The sequence below is a fragment of the Onychomys torridus genome, chromosome 11, assembly GCF_903995425.1.
Source record: "Onychomys torridus chromosome 11, mOncTor1.1, whole genome shotgun sequence".
NCBI classification, from domain to species: Eukaryota; Metazoa; Chordata; class Mammalia; order Rodentia; family Cricetidae; genus Onychomys; species Onychomys torridus.
In genome coordinates, this window is record NC_050453.1 from 58629910 (window position 1) to 58647090 (window position 17181).

The 17181-nt window shown below is 41.2% G+C and overlaps 1 protein-coding gene across 5 annotated transcripts in view; it reads left to right on the forward strand.

Moving 5' to 3' along the window:
* Positions 1 to 17181, forward strand: part of Ppp1r12b (protein phosphatase 1 regulatory subunit 12B) — a 219607-nt gene that overhangs the window by 140361 nt on the left and 62065 nt on the right. For all 5 annotated transcript variants that reach the window (XM_036201908.1, XM_036201907.1, XM_036201905.1 and 2 more), the window contains one exon: positions 61 to 102. In XM_036201908.1, the coding sequence (XP_036057801.1) occupies positions 61 to 102 (42 nt within the window). The remainder of the gene's footprint in view (positions 1 to 60; positions 103 to 17181) is intronic.

Sequence of the window (17181 nt, forward strand, 5' to 3'; positions counted from 1 at the left end):
AACTGACCTTGTTGTTTTCAGAGAGGTCCGTGGCCATGATCCTTTTGTTTTCCATTTCAGGAGGATGAAACAGATGTCTCTGAAGAGGTCAAAGAGACATGGGTAAGTGACAAACTGGTGACACAGTCCCTTTAGGACTCAACCTTGCTTCTTGGCATGGGAGATGAGCAGATCTATGCAAATGTAGGTTGGGGGTGAAGATGAGCATTCTTCTGAGCAGTGTGGCAGGTGCTTGTTGGGGCTTCTTTTTCCTGTGCTGTAGCACTGGTCATGCTCCTGAACAACTTTCCAGTGTCTGCTGTGCTAGCTGCCAGTCATCAACACCATTGTAGGCTCCACAGTTTTCTCTCATGATACCAGTTCCTAATGGTTCTCCTCTAACAGAGAACTTACACATAGAGAACATAAAATTGGAGGCCATCTAAAAGTTAGTTATATTTGTCTTTGAAGTGAGGGTAACTTGACCTTTTGAAGCCTGACATCCAGCTCCTCTTTGTACTGAAAGGCCTACGTCTGGCATTCCTTCTCTGAGCTACTTTGATGCCTCTAAACACTGGGGTATTATTTGCAGGAAAGAGGGAATTTGGTTTTTACCAAATTAATACAAACCTGTGTGCTTTACTTTTCTTTTTGGTTTTTCAAGACAGGGTTTCTCTGTGTAGCTTTGTGCCTTTCCTGGATCTCGCTCTGTAGACCAGGCTAACTTTGAACTCATAGAGATCCTCCTGCCTCTGCCTCCCAAGTGCTGGGATTAAAGGCGTGCGCCACCACCGCCTGGCTACTTTTCAAAGCATATACAATGATAGCCTTTTAGTCCCATATAGTTTATTATTGTACATTTATTCTCAGAATATATTTAATGTTCTATCTAAATAGTTAAAATCCCAAACAGTAACTGTATGGTGGTCTTATGAGTCTGGTGGGAGGATCACAAGTTTTTTGATTTTGAGGGGTGTGTGTGTGTGTGTGTGTGTGTGTGTACCTGCTCATGTGTTGAGAAATAGAGGTGGGTGCACTTGCATATGTGTGCACATGGTATGGAGACCAGAGGTCAACATCAGGTGATTTCTTCAACTGCTCTCACCTTGATATTTGAGAAGGATCTCTCACTGAACCTGAAGCTCGAACTGGGCTAGCCTGGCTGGTGACCCGAGTCTGTGGGTCCTCCTGCCTTCCACCTCCCAAGTGCAGACATTATAGGCATGCAGCACTGTCTAGCCTTTTGATATAGTGCTAAGAATCTGGATTCAGGTCCACTTTACCATCTAAGCCATCTCCAGCTCCTATATGACAAACTTAAGGCCAGACTGAGCTATGTAGTGAGACCTTGTCTTAAATGTGGAGTGGTAATTAATGACAATATGGGTAAGAATTGTCTACCTTGATTAATGTTGAGGCTATATAACAAAGATGAATTGTGTTGTTTAGAAATAACACATAAAACTCTCTTGGAGCAGGAGTGTGTGTGTGTGTGTGTGTGTGTGTGTGTGTGTGTGTGTGTATGTGTGTGAATGCCAGAAACTTTCTAGTTCCTTTAAGGTAGTGGTTCTCAACTTGCCTAATGCTGTGACCCTTTAATACAGTTCCTCATGTAGTGCTGACCCCCAACCTCAAAATTATATTCGTTGCTACTTCATAACTATAACTTTGCTACTGTTATGAATTGTAAATATCTGTTTTCCAGTGGCCTTAGGCGACCCCTGTGAACGGATCATTCAACCCCCAAAGGAATCATGACCCACAGGTTCAGAACCACTGCTTTAAGGGGTTTGAAAAGGCTTTAGGAGACAGAAAGTTCCTTTGAGGAACTATGCTTAAACAGAGACTCTGAATAACAGATTACAAAGCACTGGAAAGGACCACAGTTCCTGTAGGGTTAGTCCAGACCATCTAGATTCCAAGGATTACAAGGGAAATTTTGTTGTCATAGAATGTCAGTAAAAATCTCTCTGTGCTAAACTAATTCCACTAGAAAATCCTAGCCTAGGGTGTGAAGTAAGAAGAATTAAGATAGGCTTGATAGAGTGCTTCTTAGGGAATTTCATTTTAAGACTGTTGGATTAAAACCATGGAAAAGACTTTCTGGTTTTGTGTAGAAAATCATGGATTGTTAAGGTTTGGCACAGAGGTCACTTGTCAGACTAAAGAATATTCCATTTATCCAATTATTTGTGGCATCTACTAGTGTTTTCCATATGTCAGGCATTCATGTTAATCTAAGCAAACAATAAGCAGCCTAATCCCTCTAGGTGGGTAACTTTGCATGTATGTAGGTAAGCTAGGGTTGATCCAGTCACTTGCCAGGAGGTGCCATTGCCCAACACCACTCAGTGTTCTGCAAAGAAAAGGCTGCTGCTGAATCAACCTACATGAGGCCACCTTTTTAAAATAGTCTTCTGTTTGCTTGTTCCTTTACTGGTTGTTTGTTTCCCTTCCTGGTGTGCTCTTTGCTGATGCTTGGAGACGTTATCCATATGGGCCCCAGGAAAACAAAGCTGATGATGACCCAGAATAAATTGCTGCAATCCTACCTAAAGACAGTCAGTCATACTGAATGATTCCCAGGACCATTCTCTCTTTCCTATTCCATGTTGTCCATCCGTTAAGCAGTCAAGTTGACTCGGCTCTGTAGGAACCAAAGTGCAGTCAAAAGAGGGGCGTCTGTTGAAGTGGCACAGGAACCAGTCAGTTGGGTACTGTGAGAAGCCAGGGCAGTCCTTTCCTCTCTTGTTATTGGTTCTTTGAAATTATATCTGCTATCGAGGTTGTACCAGCTGCTCTCTCTTCCTTGAGTCGTGATACCTATTGTTTCTAAAGTTGACTCCCCCAAGACTCTGACATCTACATTTCAACTGAAATATAATTTTTAATCAGTAAAATACATAAATTTAAAATGTACCATTTGGGGAATCTTGACACGTATCTGCCAGTGTAACTACCACCCTCATAAAGTTCTCTTTTGAACCAAAAGGCAATCATTTTTCTGATTTGTCACCATAATTCTGTATGGACTCATCCAGCAATATTTAAGAAGCAAATTTCAGTGGTTCTTATCTCTACCATATGCCTCTACTGGGGATTCGAGTAAAATGATTCCCAATATGAGTCTTTCCTTTCTTTTAAGTGTTAAAAAGATTCCTTAGTGCCTCACCCAATAACAACTGTATGGCTCAGAAGGCCTTCTGTGTAACCTAAGCTCTGCTGACATCACTAAAATCCATTTCCTCTTTAGATACTTATGAAAATGTAACTAAGATGGGTTTACAGATGAGGTTCATGGCCAAGGATAGCACTGATGTTTTTCATGTACAGAATAGATGATGGAGAGATGAGTCACATGTTGTTCTTGGGACCCTAGGGAACACAATGAAAAGTCTAGGGACCTTACTTAAGCTCAGCAGAGTAAATGGTTACTGTCAAAACCCACTCCATTGATAAGTCCACCAGCTAGTGAAACTAACAAAGAATATGTAATTTGAAATATTAGTACCTCCTTGACAGATATGTTTTAAGCAAATCTGTTTCATTATCTGCAGTAGGTTTAACAGGTAATCTCTGGGAATTGTTAGATATCTTTTGTATTATTACTAAGTGAAAAAAGTGAATTTAAATATTAATATAAATGTCTTTATATTCAGAAGAGTGCTCAGTGGACAGTAGTCCTATTTCATCCATTGGGAATATTTTCCAAATTGGGGTGGGGGGCTGCCTAAAATTGCAGGTAGAACTGTACTGTATAGGTACTATGCTTCCTCTCATGTACCTATGATGAATTTTAACCTACAAGTCAGTCACAGTAAACAATAATAGAATAGAACATCTATAACTGTATACTGAATAAAATGACCAGGACATTACTTAGTAAAATAAGGGTGACTTGAACACACACACTGCAAACTTGATGTCTTAATGGTTGATCTGATTACTTAGAAGTCTCCTGAACGACTAATGGGGGAATATGGCAGGTGCTGGACAAAGAGATGATTCATGTTTCAGGCAGGACAGAGCAGGGTGGTGTGAGATTTTATCACACTACTCAAAATTACACACATTTTTTAATGTATGAACTGGCTATTCTGGAATTTCCATTTAATCTTTTCAAGCAGTCTGACTGTGAGTAGCTAAACCCATGGAAAGCAAAACTGCAGAAAAGGTTTGGGTGGCTGTTGTGGCAACACCAGTCTAGAGTGTCTGCTGTGGACAGAGCAACCGTAGGTACACTTTGAACCCTTTCATCTGTTCTGGCTTTCATCTTTGGCTTGTCTTTTGCATGACATGAAGTTCGCTTGTTTTTTCCCATCTTCTGGGTCAGTCAGTTCCCAGCACAATCCTGTTGTATAACTGACTCCATCACTAGAGGGCGTAAGTAATCAGCAGAGAAGATGTTGGTCAGCAAGCAAAATGATGCCCTAAAAAGAAGCAGAACCCCAGACAAACTGCTTTTGCTTTTAAAGACTTGTTGAAAAAGCCAGTTCAATATAGTAAAGACATTTGCCTTATAACTCTTTGTATCATGAGTTACAAGATGATGTACAGATAACTTGGTTCAAGAACTTAATCCCACAGCTAAGAAACTAAGACCCAAAGAAGAAAATTATTTGTAGACATGATATCTCTGGCCTGCATCAGAGAACCAGAGAACCTTTTTTTTTATGTGTCAGTAGTAACCAGACCTGAGAATACGGCTTATATCCTTTGCCATATCCTGTCCATCTATTTGGATTTTTTACCCAGCAGGTTACATGTTTGAGTTGACTTGCTCGGAGCTTCTGACCTTCTTGAGTGAAGAAACATCTTACAGAACTTACAAGATACTCAGAGAGTATCAAGATTCAGTGGATAAGAGCATCACCATTCTTCTGCTGTCCCTGACATAGATGGGTAGCTATTTCTGTCAGCAAGTAAAGAGTTAACATCCTTTTGTTAGGAAAGGCCACCCCCACCTGTAATTCACTGAAGCTTTTTTAAGAGAGTCAGATGATATTCAATCCAGACAAATTTGTTGAAACTTTACCCTCTAAGTAAGCCATGGAACTGTCTTAATCCTGAATGGAACTAGTTAAGATTGAATTAATAACCACCCCTTAAAATGCATTGTTAATTTATAGATTCAAGGTACCTTCCTATTCTAGATAACTGCTGGCCTGCTAGTGGAGAGAAAAGAAACCAAAAACCAAAAACCAAACAAACAAACAAAAAACCAGAACAATAAGTTGTTTTGTTTTGTTTACTGTGTTTTTTTACTTGTATAGTGATAGAACCCATACAAGAACACCTTCCTGTTCTTGCACTCTTAAGTAAGTACTGTTATGGACCATTTGTGGTCAGGCAGTTTTCTAGAGACTGAGGATACAGCAATAAACAAAAAGTCCTGTTCTTGCAGAATTTACTTTCCAACAAGAGAGACTGGCAATAAATAAATACTTAAGTAGATGATCCGTGCCATGGACAACACAGGGTAGAGGAAAGGGCACAGTAGTGTCATGTGGACCGGAACTTCACACTATATATAGGGCAATCTGATTGGGCTGCATTGACAGGACGTGATTAGAGCTTGGACTAAAGGACGTGAGGCGGGAAGCTATGTTGACAGAGGAGGGTAGGGTGAGAGCAGAAGCAACACTCCCGGGGACCCCTAGGCAGGTGTGTGTGCCCTGCATGTTTGAGGACAGGTTGAAAAAACAAATGTGACTAGAACAAAATGGACAAAACAGCGGACAGAATAGACTGTGTCATTGTGACAGCCTTGGTGTTTGCTTTGCAGGTGTGGGGGCCTGTTAGAGGTATTTTTTCCACACCAGAGTAATGTGCTTACTTATATTTTATGGATTCTGCTGCCATGTTGGAGAATATACTCTGGGGACACCAATGGAAGCAAGAATGTCAGTTAGGAGGCAGCTCCATAATACAGGAAACAGTGGATGAAGGTGGTTTAGGACCAAGTTGATGGCAGAAAGACTCTGAAGAGTTGTATGCAGGATGTATTTTGAAATTGGAACCACCTACATTTGCTGTTGGTTTGAATATAGTGTGAAGACAGAGAAGTGGAGATTGACCCCAAAGCTTTTAGCTGAGTCATCTCTAAGGGTGAGTTTTAAAGCTGGGCTAGAGAGTGCTATAGCAAGGTAGAAGAAAGGCAGGCATCTGTTTGGAGTTTAGAAGCACTGGTCATACTAAGTTCAGCTGATGTATTTTTACATGAAAATGTCAAGAGAGCAGCTGAATGTGTATCTAGAGTTCAAGTTAGAGGTCCAGGCTGGATTTATAAACTTGGATGTCAGTAAACATACTGATCATCTCTAAAGCCGTGGGATTGGATGCAGTTACCAAGAGAATAACTGCAGGGAAGGGACCAAAGACAAAACTGTAGAGCATTCTGAAATTCAAAGCAGGAAGACTGAGAACTATCACGGGAGACTAGCCTTGCACTTGACTTGAAGAATATAAGTGAATTCCCCCTTTTCCATATTAAAAACAAAACAACAGCTGGGCGGTGGTGGGGCACGCCTTTAATTCCAGCACTTGGGAGTCAGAGCCAGGCGGACCTCAGTGAGTTCAAGGCCAGCCTGCTCTACAAAGCGAGATCCAGGACAGGCTCCAAAACTACACAGAGAAACCCTGTCTCGAGGAACAAAAACAACAACAACAGCAAAAAAACAGAGCAATAAGTTGTTTGGTTTTGTTTTATTTACTGTATTTTTTACTTATATAATGATAGAACCCATACAATCTGCTTGTTCTTTTTATCCAAGAGGTGTAAGAGAGCTGAGTACCCCAGAGCCGCTCCTGATACCCTTTGAAATAAAGACCACTGCCTCTCTGCATTGAGCCTGTTCTTAAACAATTGCAGGGGGCTTTGCTGATTAACCAGGAAAATTGTTGAGTCGACTCACCTCTGGGTCCCCTTTGCTTTGTCTTATTTTTCTCAGCTGTATTGTATTTTTTATTAACTAGCTCTTCCATTTCATTTATGAAGCTTTTATTTATTTTTTTAAGAAACATTTATTTCTAGTTGCTACTGAATTCTAAACTTTGATTTAGTTTGTGGTGGCTCAGATGACCATCACAGACTGAGTTTAGACTGAACAACCTCAAAGCCGTTGGGTTAACCATCTCATTTTGAAGATAACAGTGCCAATGCAATGGCTTAGTGGGCAAAAGCACTTGCCACGAGAATCTGATGACCCAAGTTCAGTCCCCAGAATCCACAGTGAAAGAAGAAAGCAGACTCTCAAAAGTTGTCCTCTGACCCTTGTATGTGCACTGTAGCACCTACAGGCCCACACACTTTTCTTTGTCACACGCACCTATGCTACACGGTTAAAAATTGCAGCGGCTCAGAGATGAACTATGGCGAGGATGGTGGCATTCCATTCCCTGCTCACACTGCCACACTGCGTTCAGTTGTATCTCTATGCTGTTTTTCATGCATCTCAGACTGCTATGACAGGCAGGATAGCATAGAAGCCAAGCACAGACCCAGGAGCAATGTTCTCTGTGTGTAAATTCCAGCTGAACTGTTTTAGATAAGATACTTCTCTTGACTTTGGATTCCTCATTTATAAACTAGAGAGAGTTATAGTACCTAATGTCTGACTTTGGTAATAAAAGTGGAGCTCTTACATGAAAGTTATTGGAGATTCCTAAGTTCTCAGATCAACCTAGAACATGGCTTTTGGAACTTTCATCTGCCTTTAGAATCATGTGATTGTAATTTTCCCTTAAAGAAAAACTTGTTTGGAGAGTTGAGAGATAGCTCAGGCTCCTCTGTAACTCTAACAAAAGTACTTTTGTTGCCGTTAGTTTAAGTCGGAGCCTCAGTAGAGCCCAGGCTGGCCCCTCCATTCTCCTTCCTGAGCACTGGGATTACAGCCATGCCACTGCACCCGGCTTTCTGAGACATTTTGAGGATGTTTTTAGGAATTGCTGAGGTAGAGAGGGGGAAAAAGAGTGTGTAGAAAAGAACAGGACTAAATGTTTCAAATTTCACTCAGAATCCTGTGAGCTTCCAAGCAAATCAAATCCCTACATATTTCTTTGTGGGTCAAGCTGACTTGAATTGTTATCTCCAAACCGCTTTTCTTCTTGATTTTCCAGCAATTCTGTATACAAGTCTTTACTAGTTTTCCCTCCCTCCTCTCTGGATGAATTTGTGCTATTTCTCTAATCTTTCGCAACTGCTCCTGGCTGTTGGCTGGATCTTTCCTCTCCAGCAGTATTTTTAATCTTGTTACTTAATCTCATGAAGCACCTTTGTCTGTTCATTCTCTACCACTGGGCAGTGTCTAGGCCTTTCTCCTTTTAGGTAAAATCCTAGGTCTGTTTTGCTTTTTCCTCTCTATTGGGGCCTGATTGCCTAATATGGTAAGGTATTTCCCAGACAAGACTGCACTGTTGAGCTGGAACAACAGCTTGCCTGAGTTTAAAGACACGGTAGGTAAGCTATCAGATAGACCTAGTTATTTATGTAGTAAAGTAATATTTTTATAGGACTCCATATAGCAACCACAATCTTTTTTTCTTGGTAGGCTTTTCTCTTGCTTTTAACTGAGTTAAAAGGATAATAAAATACAGATTTTCTTCACTCAACTTCTTTATCTTTTGACAGATAAGGGAAAGAATAAATACATAAAAGTACTCAGAATGAGAGAGCTTTGAGATGTCTGAGAAGTTTGATCACATGATAGTGTTCATAGGGTGTTTTTGAAATAGGGGTAGATGGCTGTCATGAGCAGTTCTCCGGGACCCAGCCCCAAGGAGTTGGCAGGCCTCCTGTTTGTAGAATAGCAAGCTGTCCTGGGGTCATTCATGCAGTTTGCAACGATGGCAGTTGAGAGTAGAGAGGTTGCTCTCTATCCGGTGTGCACTGAAGAATCTCCCCTGGTGGCCAGCGCCACCCTGACCTAGAAGGCTTTGCTCTCACTGTACATCTCCAATTGTTTTGTAACCATCTTCCTAAAATACTGCAGATGCTATGGTTTTCTATATATGGATTGTGCCTTGCTCCAGCCCAGGCTGCATAAAGCATCTCAAGAACAAATTCCTTTTGGCATCTTCCTTTTATGAGCTCCATTAATTTTAGGCCATGGTGTTGCCAAGGGAATCTCAGTAATCAAAACTCACATGTACTCCTTGGAAACCCTGGAAGTTTGGACCCAGTATCATGTTACATCGGTGAATTCACTTTAATCAGAAATCTTTTTAAAGATTGAATAAACTAGCCTTCATGGTAATCTGTTTGGGCTTCTTTTAAATGTCTTTTCTGAAAATGTGGAAGATTTACCCAACTACTAGGAAAAGTTAATTAACCTTTCCTTTTTCTGCCTTTCTTCTTTTTGCCTCCAGTTGCCTGCAAGGCATTAGTTTGTGTTAGAACCTGTAACCTTATATGTTTTTGTTGGGGAACTCTCATTAGCTTGAAATTCAGAGTGGAGTTTTCTTTTTATGGTTATAAAAAAGCTAATGCACTTCATTAGGGAAAATTTATGAAGTACAGAAAGCATAAAACTGTCCTCAAAAGCAGCACTCTAGAGGCAGTTGTACAAATGCCGTGTTTTCAGGGGACATGGTGATGGGGTAGTGTGTGTGCTTACTGGGAGGAGGCAGAGGGACTGTCTTGTGATGACATATGAAACAGACTTCCCTAGGAAGTCTTGAGGAGTTTGAAAGTGAAATCATTTTATGTATAAATTCATTTTGTAGGGGGCAATTCTAAAAATTCAGGCATCACAAAGATTAGAGAGAAACCATACTTAGATTTCCTCACCACTACTGGCAGTGGCACCTGGATAATGGGGGCATTTATAAGAAGGTCTACATCTTCATTTGACGTCTTCCTTCGTAGTAATTATCTGATGTAGGCAAGCCTCTGGCTACTTCACTATGCTTTATAGTATCATTGGTCAAATAATTATATACATATACATTATTATGCTGTGTGTGTGTGTGTGTGTGTGTGTGTGTGTGTGTGTGTGTGTGATAGTTCTAAGACTTATGTGGTAGAGGTATAGCTCAGAAAAGAGGGACATGAGGCTGGTTAAATTCCTACCACCAAAATACGGTGTGTGCAAACTGGTATGTATTTCATTATAAATTACTCTACTCTATTTGTGTATTTTAATGACTTTAGCTAAATTTTAATGGCTTCATTTCAGAACAGTAAAGGGTGAGGGTATTAAAATATTTCTCACTAAAAGGGAATTTCTTCTGCCATATAGAATAAAAATTGTGGCCATATTATTTAGATGACAATATTAACATGCTGATGAATTGGGCTGGGAAAATAGCACCTGCCACCAAATCTTGGACCTGCTGAATTGAATATGATGCCTTGAACCCACATGGTAGGAAGAGAAACTTGACTCTCTTACAAGTTGTCCTCTGACCTCCATACGTGACATTGTTTGTGGGCTTCCAAATATGTATACCCACACCCTCAATCAAGTAAGGAAATTTGAAAACACAACTTCGATGAAATTCCTGTTTGTATTTTCCCAACATGTTTCTATTTTTCAGTACATATTTAAAACCGACTTAATGATATTCTTGAAAGAAGCATCATTTCATCACTTGAAAACTCCTGAGACCCCGTCATTACCATGATGACAGTTTGAGAAGGTTGTCTTCAAAGCGCTTGGGTTCAAGTCTTTTATCAAAGTAGCAGTCATCTGATGGCTTTGATCATAAGAGAGCCTCCAGGAATAATTGTTCCCCTTTGAGCTTGACTCTAAGAATCGCCTTGGTTACAAAAGTATTCATTTCTTCTGTTGATAGCATGGCTAGAGAGCCTTAACCATGGCTTAGGCTTAGCTAATACTAGAGTTCTGGCCCCGTGATTGAGGTTGAAAGCTTAGTGTGGGATTTGAAACCCCTTCTCAGCAAATGGAGCGTTTATAGATTTACCCCAGCAGGAATGTTAAGCTTGTGTTAAGATGTTACTTGTAGAGATGCTATTTTATTTTAGATAGGACCTAAAAGATTGGATAGTTAAATGTAAAGATGAATGGTTAGAAGTTATTAGCTTTAATTTTTCTCCTACCATCTTGTCAATCAAGCATATTTAAGAATTAGGTAATTCTTAATCAGCCATTTAGTAGCATGAATCTCTTCATAGGCAAACCATAGTTTCATATTCAAACATGATCCTTTATACTTCATAAATATTTATATAGAAGTGCCCTAACAGAATGTGGGCTTTTTAAAATGCTGGATTTTTGTATGCTTTAGAATTTTAAAAATGTTTTGTTATAAACTTCAACTCTTATACCTTATATAATGCCCATGATTTTGGCTATAGAGCCAAAGGGAAGTGCATTTTAAATACTCTTCAACTAAATCAAAGCACTGTGACCCATTACCTATAATCGGGTTACTTGGAGGCTGCGATTGCTTTACATCACCTACTAAAGTACTTACTGTAGTGAGGAACTCACAGCTCTTACTATGCTGCTGAAAAATGTTTAAGGTAATAGAAATACTTTAAGAGAAAAGTAACATGTTTGAGTATTATGTCACCAAATAAAAGTTTATGCTCTAAGGTGGCATTTTACCTAGGGATTCTGGGACTTTGGAAAAAGAAGTACCAAGTGAGTGAGTCATGGGACTGTCTGCTGTAACGAGATGGCCCATTTCAAGAGTCAGGTCTGGCTATGTGCTGGCTATTCTGAAGAGTCAACACTGCCTTTCTGAGGTCTCTCCGTCAGTAAATTGATGTAAAGAGTCTAGTGTTATGTACTTTGGGGGACACTGAGCATGTGATAACTGCTCACATCTTCTGTAACAATGGGAAAGTAGCTATAGGTAACCTCCAAGTCAGTGGGAGTGGCTATGTCTCAACCAAACTTTATTTATAAAAACAAGCTGGTAGACTGGGTTTACCACAGTTTGATGGCCTCTACCATTAAATTACTGGTTCAGATAGTGTTTGCTGATGTCATTAGAACTTGTAGTGTGGATTTTCTGTCATCTGGGCACCTGTCTGAATAATTCTTTTGATGCAGCAGTTTTCAGAGAAAGGGAAGTTATGCATTTGCTGGGATATGTATTGTTTTCTTTACTTGGAAAAACATTGAAGAGACACTTCTGCATAAGAGAATGAAGAGGAAAGGGGGTCGTTTTCATTTTATGTTAAATATTATTTCTCAGGGTCAGAGCTGATACTCAATTGGTACAGTTCTTGCCCAGCATGCACGAATCCCCTGGGTTCAACCCCCACACCAAATAAACCTTGTGTAGAGATATTCACTTATAATCTCAGCACTTGGGAAATGTAGGCAGGAGGATCAGAAGCTCAAGGCCATCTACAGATACATAATGAGGTGGAGGCTAGCCTGGGCTACATGAGACCCTGTAATAATAAAATATATAACATAGTTTATTTATTCTGCCTCTGCTCATTGTTTTGGGGTTTTCTCCTGTGTCTGTCTGCTTTTCTCATGTAGCCCTATTCATTTTTAACCTCACCAAGTCAGTCTCTGAGGTTGTTAGGAAAGATTACAGTCCAGGGATGGATATGTAATCACTTGACATTTAAGAGAGTCTGTTTATATAGACTATAACTGTGAGTGACTTTGCCTTTTAGACACAGGAATTCTTGGAAGGGTGCTTTGTAGAAAACCGTTAATTGCTGTCATTCAGTTGAATTGCTAGTTATGGTTTGACTCTTTAGTCAAGAGTGGATTGTGGATACACACACACACACACACACACACACACACACACACACACACACACACACATATTTGCCTTGTCAACTTTTAGTCTCCTGAAATTATGTAGGAGAAACTTGTGGGTTATAAAGGAGACATCAAACATCTTTGAAGCTTTGGTCTTGATTGCTTGAGATGATAGTTAATAGAAGTGAATATTTGGAAAGAGAACCTGGAATCATTGTTTTTCCATCACCATTAAGAATTATGAAGCAGGGGCAAGCAAAAGGAGCCACTTCCCCCGGGGAAGCCTATCACAGTGACTATGGGGTGCAAGGAGACCACTGGGCACCTTTAAGGGGTAGGCAGAGGAAAATTACATAAAAGACCTAAGAGAGGAAAAGTCCGAGAAGGGAAGAGGCCAGGGAAAGAAGTGTTCTACCAAGCGGAAGAGTCGAAACTTGAAGGACTATAGTGGGGGTGGTGAGAGTGTTAGTGACGAAGCCGGCAAGCCTGGTGAAGAAATAGCACCGGCAAGCCCAGCTGGTCCGTGTAGATGTGGGTCAAGAGATGGACAGCTACACAGAGTAGGTTCCCACGAGAAACAGAGACGGCAAAGCAGTAGACAAGCTTCAGCTACTAGTAGTCCTGTGGGATCCAGTCCAGAAGTGGAAGGTCTAAAGGTATCCAGGAGACTTGTCCAGTGGGAGAAGCTGCTGGTGTGTGAGAGCAGCTGAGTGGAGTCGGATGGGAGAACACCACAGAATGATGTCTGCTTTTTGTGACTCCTGTGTGGGTAATGACCTTGATGAGTAGTCCAATGCTAATAGCCTTGTATTAGTAGACATTGACTTTGTGGGCAGACCTCCAAGTTAGTTTGCTGTTTAAAACAATCCTGGGGCTATGGAGCTTGCTCAGTGAATAAAGTGCTTGCATCAGGACTTGAGTTCAAATCCCCAGAACCCACATAAAGTTGGCTGTGGTAGCACACATCAGTAATCCCCAGCATGCCTATGATGCTGGAAGCCGGATGGCTCCAGCTGACCTAGCTCTGTAGCAGTGAACACCAAAGAAGCCCTGACTCAGACAAGGTGCCAGGTGAGGACTGGCACCCAAAGTTGTCTTTCACTTGGGCACTCTGGCTTGCATACATCTGCTCCTGCATACCAAGTGCCCCTCCCCCGTGCCCCTTACTGAAGCCTGAAGAGTCTGAGCAGATCTGATGATAGTGTCTTTCAGCTCATTGTGCTAACTGACTACTTCCCTGCTGTACTCCAGTTTGCTTCCCACTCACAGTCCTCAACCACATTTCTGCTTTCTTTCCTTGTTGAGAACAGAAGGCAGATTCTCTTCTGTAAGGATATCCTGAAGGAATGAACAGCACACGTGTTTGTACCTAGGAGGAACATTTCCCCATTAGGCAGACAGTTGGGAAGGGCTTGTTTGTTGGGTTAGTGAGTGAGGTGAAATGGTCAGGGTCGGTCAAGTTCCCAGTGGCGATAATACTCCTTAGGCCAGCCTTCGTTTGTTTATCTCACTCTGCTTTACCTGTCTGTGTCCAGCTCAGGGTTACACTCCTTTCATGTTCGCAGCCTAATCCAGGACTGGCAAAGTCTAAAGCCACTGTGCTCCTGACTTTTCGTAAGGCATTGACAACATGCCTGGCAGAGAGAGCTGAAGATCTGGGCCGGCTCACATGTTAGAAGGCTCAGTGTGTGCTCACTTGGTGCTCTGCTTCCAATCCCATGGCAGTGGGACTGTGGCAGTGAAGCAGAGAACGGGTAGATACAAGGGGCCAGTTGCAGCTCTAGCACCCAGGGCATGACTGCCTCTCCTCCAACCAGGCCCCATTTGCTCCTTTGTGCCACCTCCCAGTAACACCATCCTAGCACGAATTAACCAAGAAATTAATCACTGATTAGATCAGAGCCCCCATGATCTAGTATCAGGAAACACCATTGCAGATCAGGTGTGCTTCACTGGTCCTCTAGAGACTTCTTCATATAACGGCCACAGACACCCACACCACAGTTATGGAGAGAAGAGTGAGCAGCATGTAGTTTCTGGGCTAATCTAGATGGCTTCTGTGATGGTTATTCTTGGTCGTTAAACACATTTGGAATTCACTAAAACCCAAGTAGGGTGTACCTTTGATGGACTTTTCTTAATTAAATCATTTGAGGTGGAAATATAGACCTTTAACCCAGATTTTTTGAGTTGTGAAGATCTACCTTGAATCTGGACCATGCCTTCTTCTGGAAGCCTGTATAAAAGCTATGAAAGAAGGGAGCTTTTGCTCTTTGCCTGCTTGCTCTCTGGCAAGTCCATTTCTTCACTGGCATTAGAGCCTACTTCTTATGGATTCCGGCATCTGCTAAAGACCAGATGAGAGATCTAGCCTTGCAGACTGAGCAATTACAGGATTCTTGGACTTTCCGTTGGTAGACAGCCATTGTTGGACCAGCTGGCTTACACAGCCTGTAAGCCACTCTTAAAAATCCCATGTCTGTCTAGAGAGAGGGAGAGTAGGAGAGAGAGGGAGAGTAGGAGAGAGGGAGATCCATGCTGTCAGTTCTGTTCTAGCAGAGAGCGCTGACTAATACAGCTTTCTAGAAAGAAAGCATTCGAAGAACTGTTAGGGGGACCTTATCCTTGCAGCCTTTCCCTTTCCCACTGACATCATCACTCTACAACTATTTCACAAATAAAATTATATAACACACGAGTGTCATTAAAAAGTCAGGCAGTGGAAGTTTTGAACTCCCTACTTTGCTATGAATAAAAGTGTGTGTTGTAATCTAGCTTGCTCTGTGAATGAGCCTCTTCCCGCTAGGTTTTTAGATGGTTCCTTAAAGAACTTTCTTTCTGTTTTTGTTTTTTCAATATTTTCTTCCCAAAAATACTGTGTGCAGAGGGTTCTTTCCCTCTGCAACCTACAGCCGAGCTTCAAGGGCCAAATTTGATTGATATTGTAGTGTACATTAGAAAACCATTTCTGGGGGCTAGGTGTGGTAGCACACTCCTTTAATTCCAGCATTCAGGGAGCAGAGGCAGGATGATTTCCATGAGTTCAAGGCCAACCTGGTCTACATATAGAATTCCAGGACACTGAGACTATAGAGTGACTCTAGCTCAGAGAAATAAAGACAGAAAAAGGAATTTTAGAATTGCAAATGAACATAAGAAAAAGTTTGCAACCCCACTAAAAAAGCATAAATTAAAATTGTGAGGAAGATCTTTTAAAACTAAATGCAACAGAGAAATACTGAAGGATGTAGGTGTGGATATACTAAATTTGACCTTTTCATCTTCTACTTTTGGGAACGCAAGTTAATTTCTTTGAGGAAGTAAATTGTCAAACTATCAAAAGCCTGAAACTGATCCAGAATTTATATTGATGGAAATGTATTTTTAGGAAATAGTCACACAGGTATAACAACTACAGATAATTCCTTATGCATAGGACATTCTATCACAAGGTGTATTATATATACTTGTCTTTAAATACTTGGTCAGCCCATAAAAAGTTTGAGTACTTACTGTGTAGAAGATTGTTAGGCACTGTTGAATAAACAAACTTGGTCTATTTAGCTGTTTATGATAGTAGAAAAACTGGAAATAACCTAAATGCCCAGCATTCTGGCAGTCGTTAAGACAAGTGATTTTCTCATGCAGTGAGATACCAAGACTAGTGGTCTCTTTTGCCACTAGCCATTTAGGGCTCTTTCCTTGGACTAGAGCTCCATATGAAATAGTCATCAAAACTGAGTTATAGGTTGTAGTGCACATCTTTAATCCCAGCTATCAGGAGGCAAAAGCAAGTGAGCTCGAGGCCAGCCTGGTCTACATAGCAAGTTCCAGGCCGGCCAGAGTTCCCTGATAAGACTCAGATAACTGAAAAGCAAAAGCAAGACAAAGCAATAAACAACTGAGTTATAAACATAATATAAGCAGGATAAAGACTTATGATAAAAAATTACTGAATGAACTAGATCCAAAGTCATAAATACTCCTGTCCTGAAAACTTAGTTAAGATTCCCGTGAAAATGAAGAGTGCTTCAGTGGCCTCTTTATGACTTGAATGAGGATTGCTTGGGTTTTGCTTTTATATGTGTGTTCATGTGGGAGGGTGCACAGATATGTGCCTGTGCATGCATGCGCATGTGTGCAATACTCAAAGGACACCCTTAGATGTCATTCCTTGGGTGCTTTTTACCTTTTGTTTGAGACAGAATCTCTCATTGGCCTGGCACTTCACCAGTGAGCTAGACCAGCTGGCCAGTGAACACTTGGGGTCTGCCTGTCTACTGCCTCCTATCTTACCAGCTCTGAAATACCTGCCTTTTGTGTGGGTTCTGGGGATCCAGATTCAGTTCTTCAGGCTTTGCAAGGCAAACACTTGTGACTGAGCTACCTCCTGAGCCCCTAAATGAGAAATTGGTGGAATATTTTTATCTCTCTCTCCTAACTGGTTGCTTTTTCTGCTGGGGTGAAAATATTGAACAGTGAATTCCCTCTCTTTGTACCATCTATG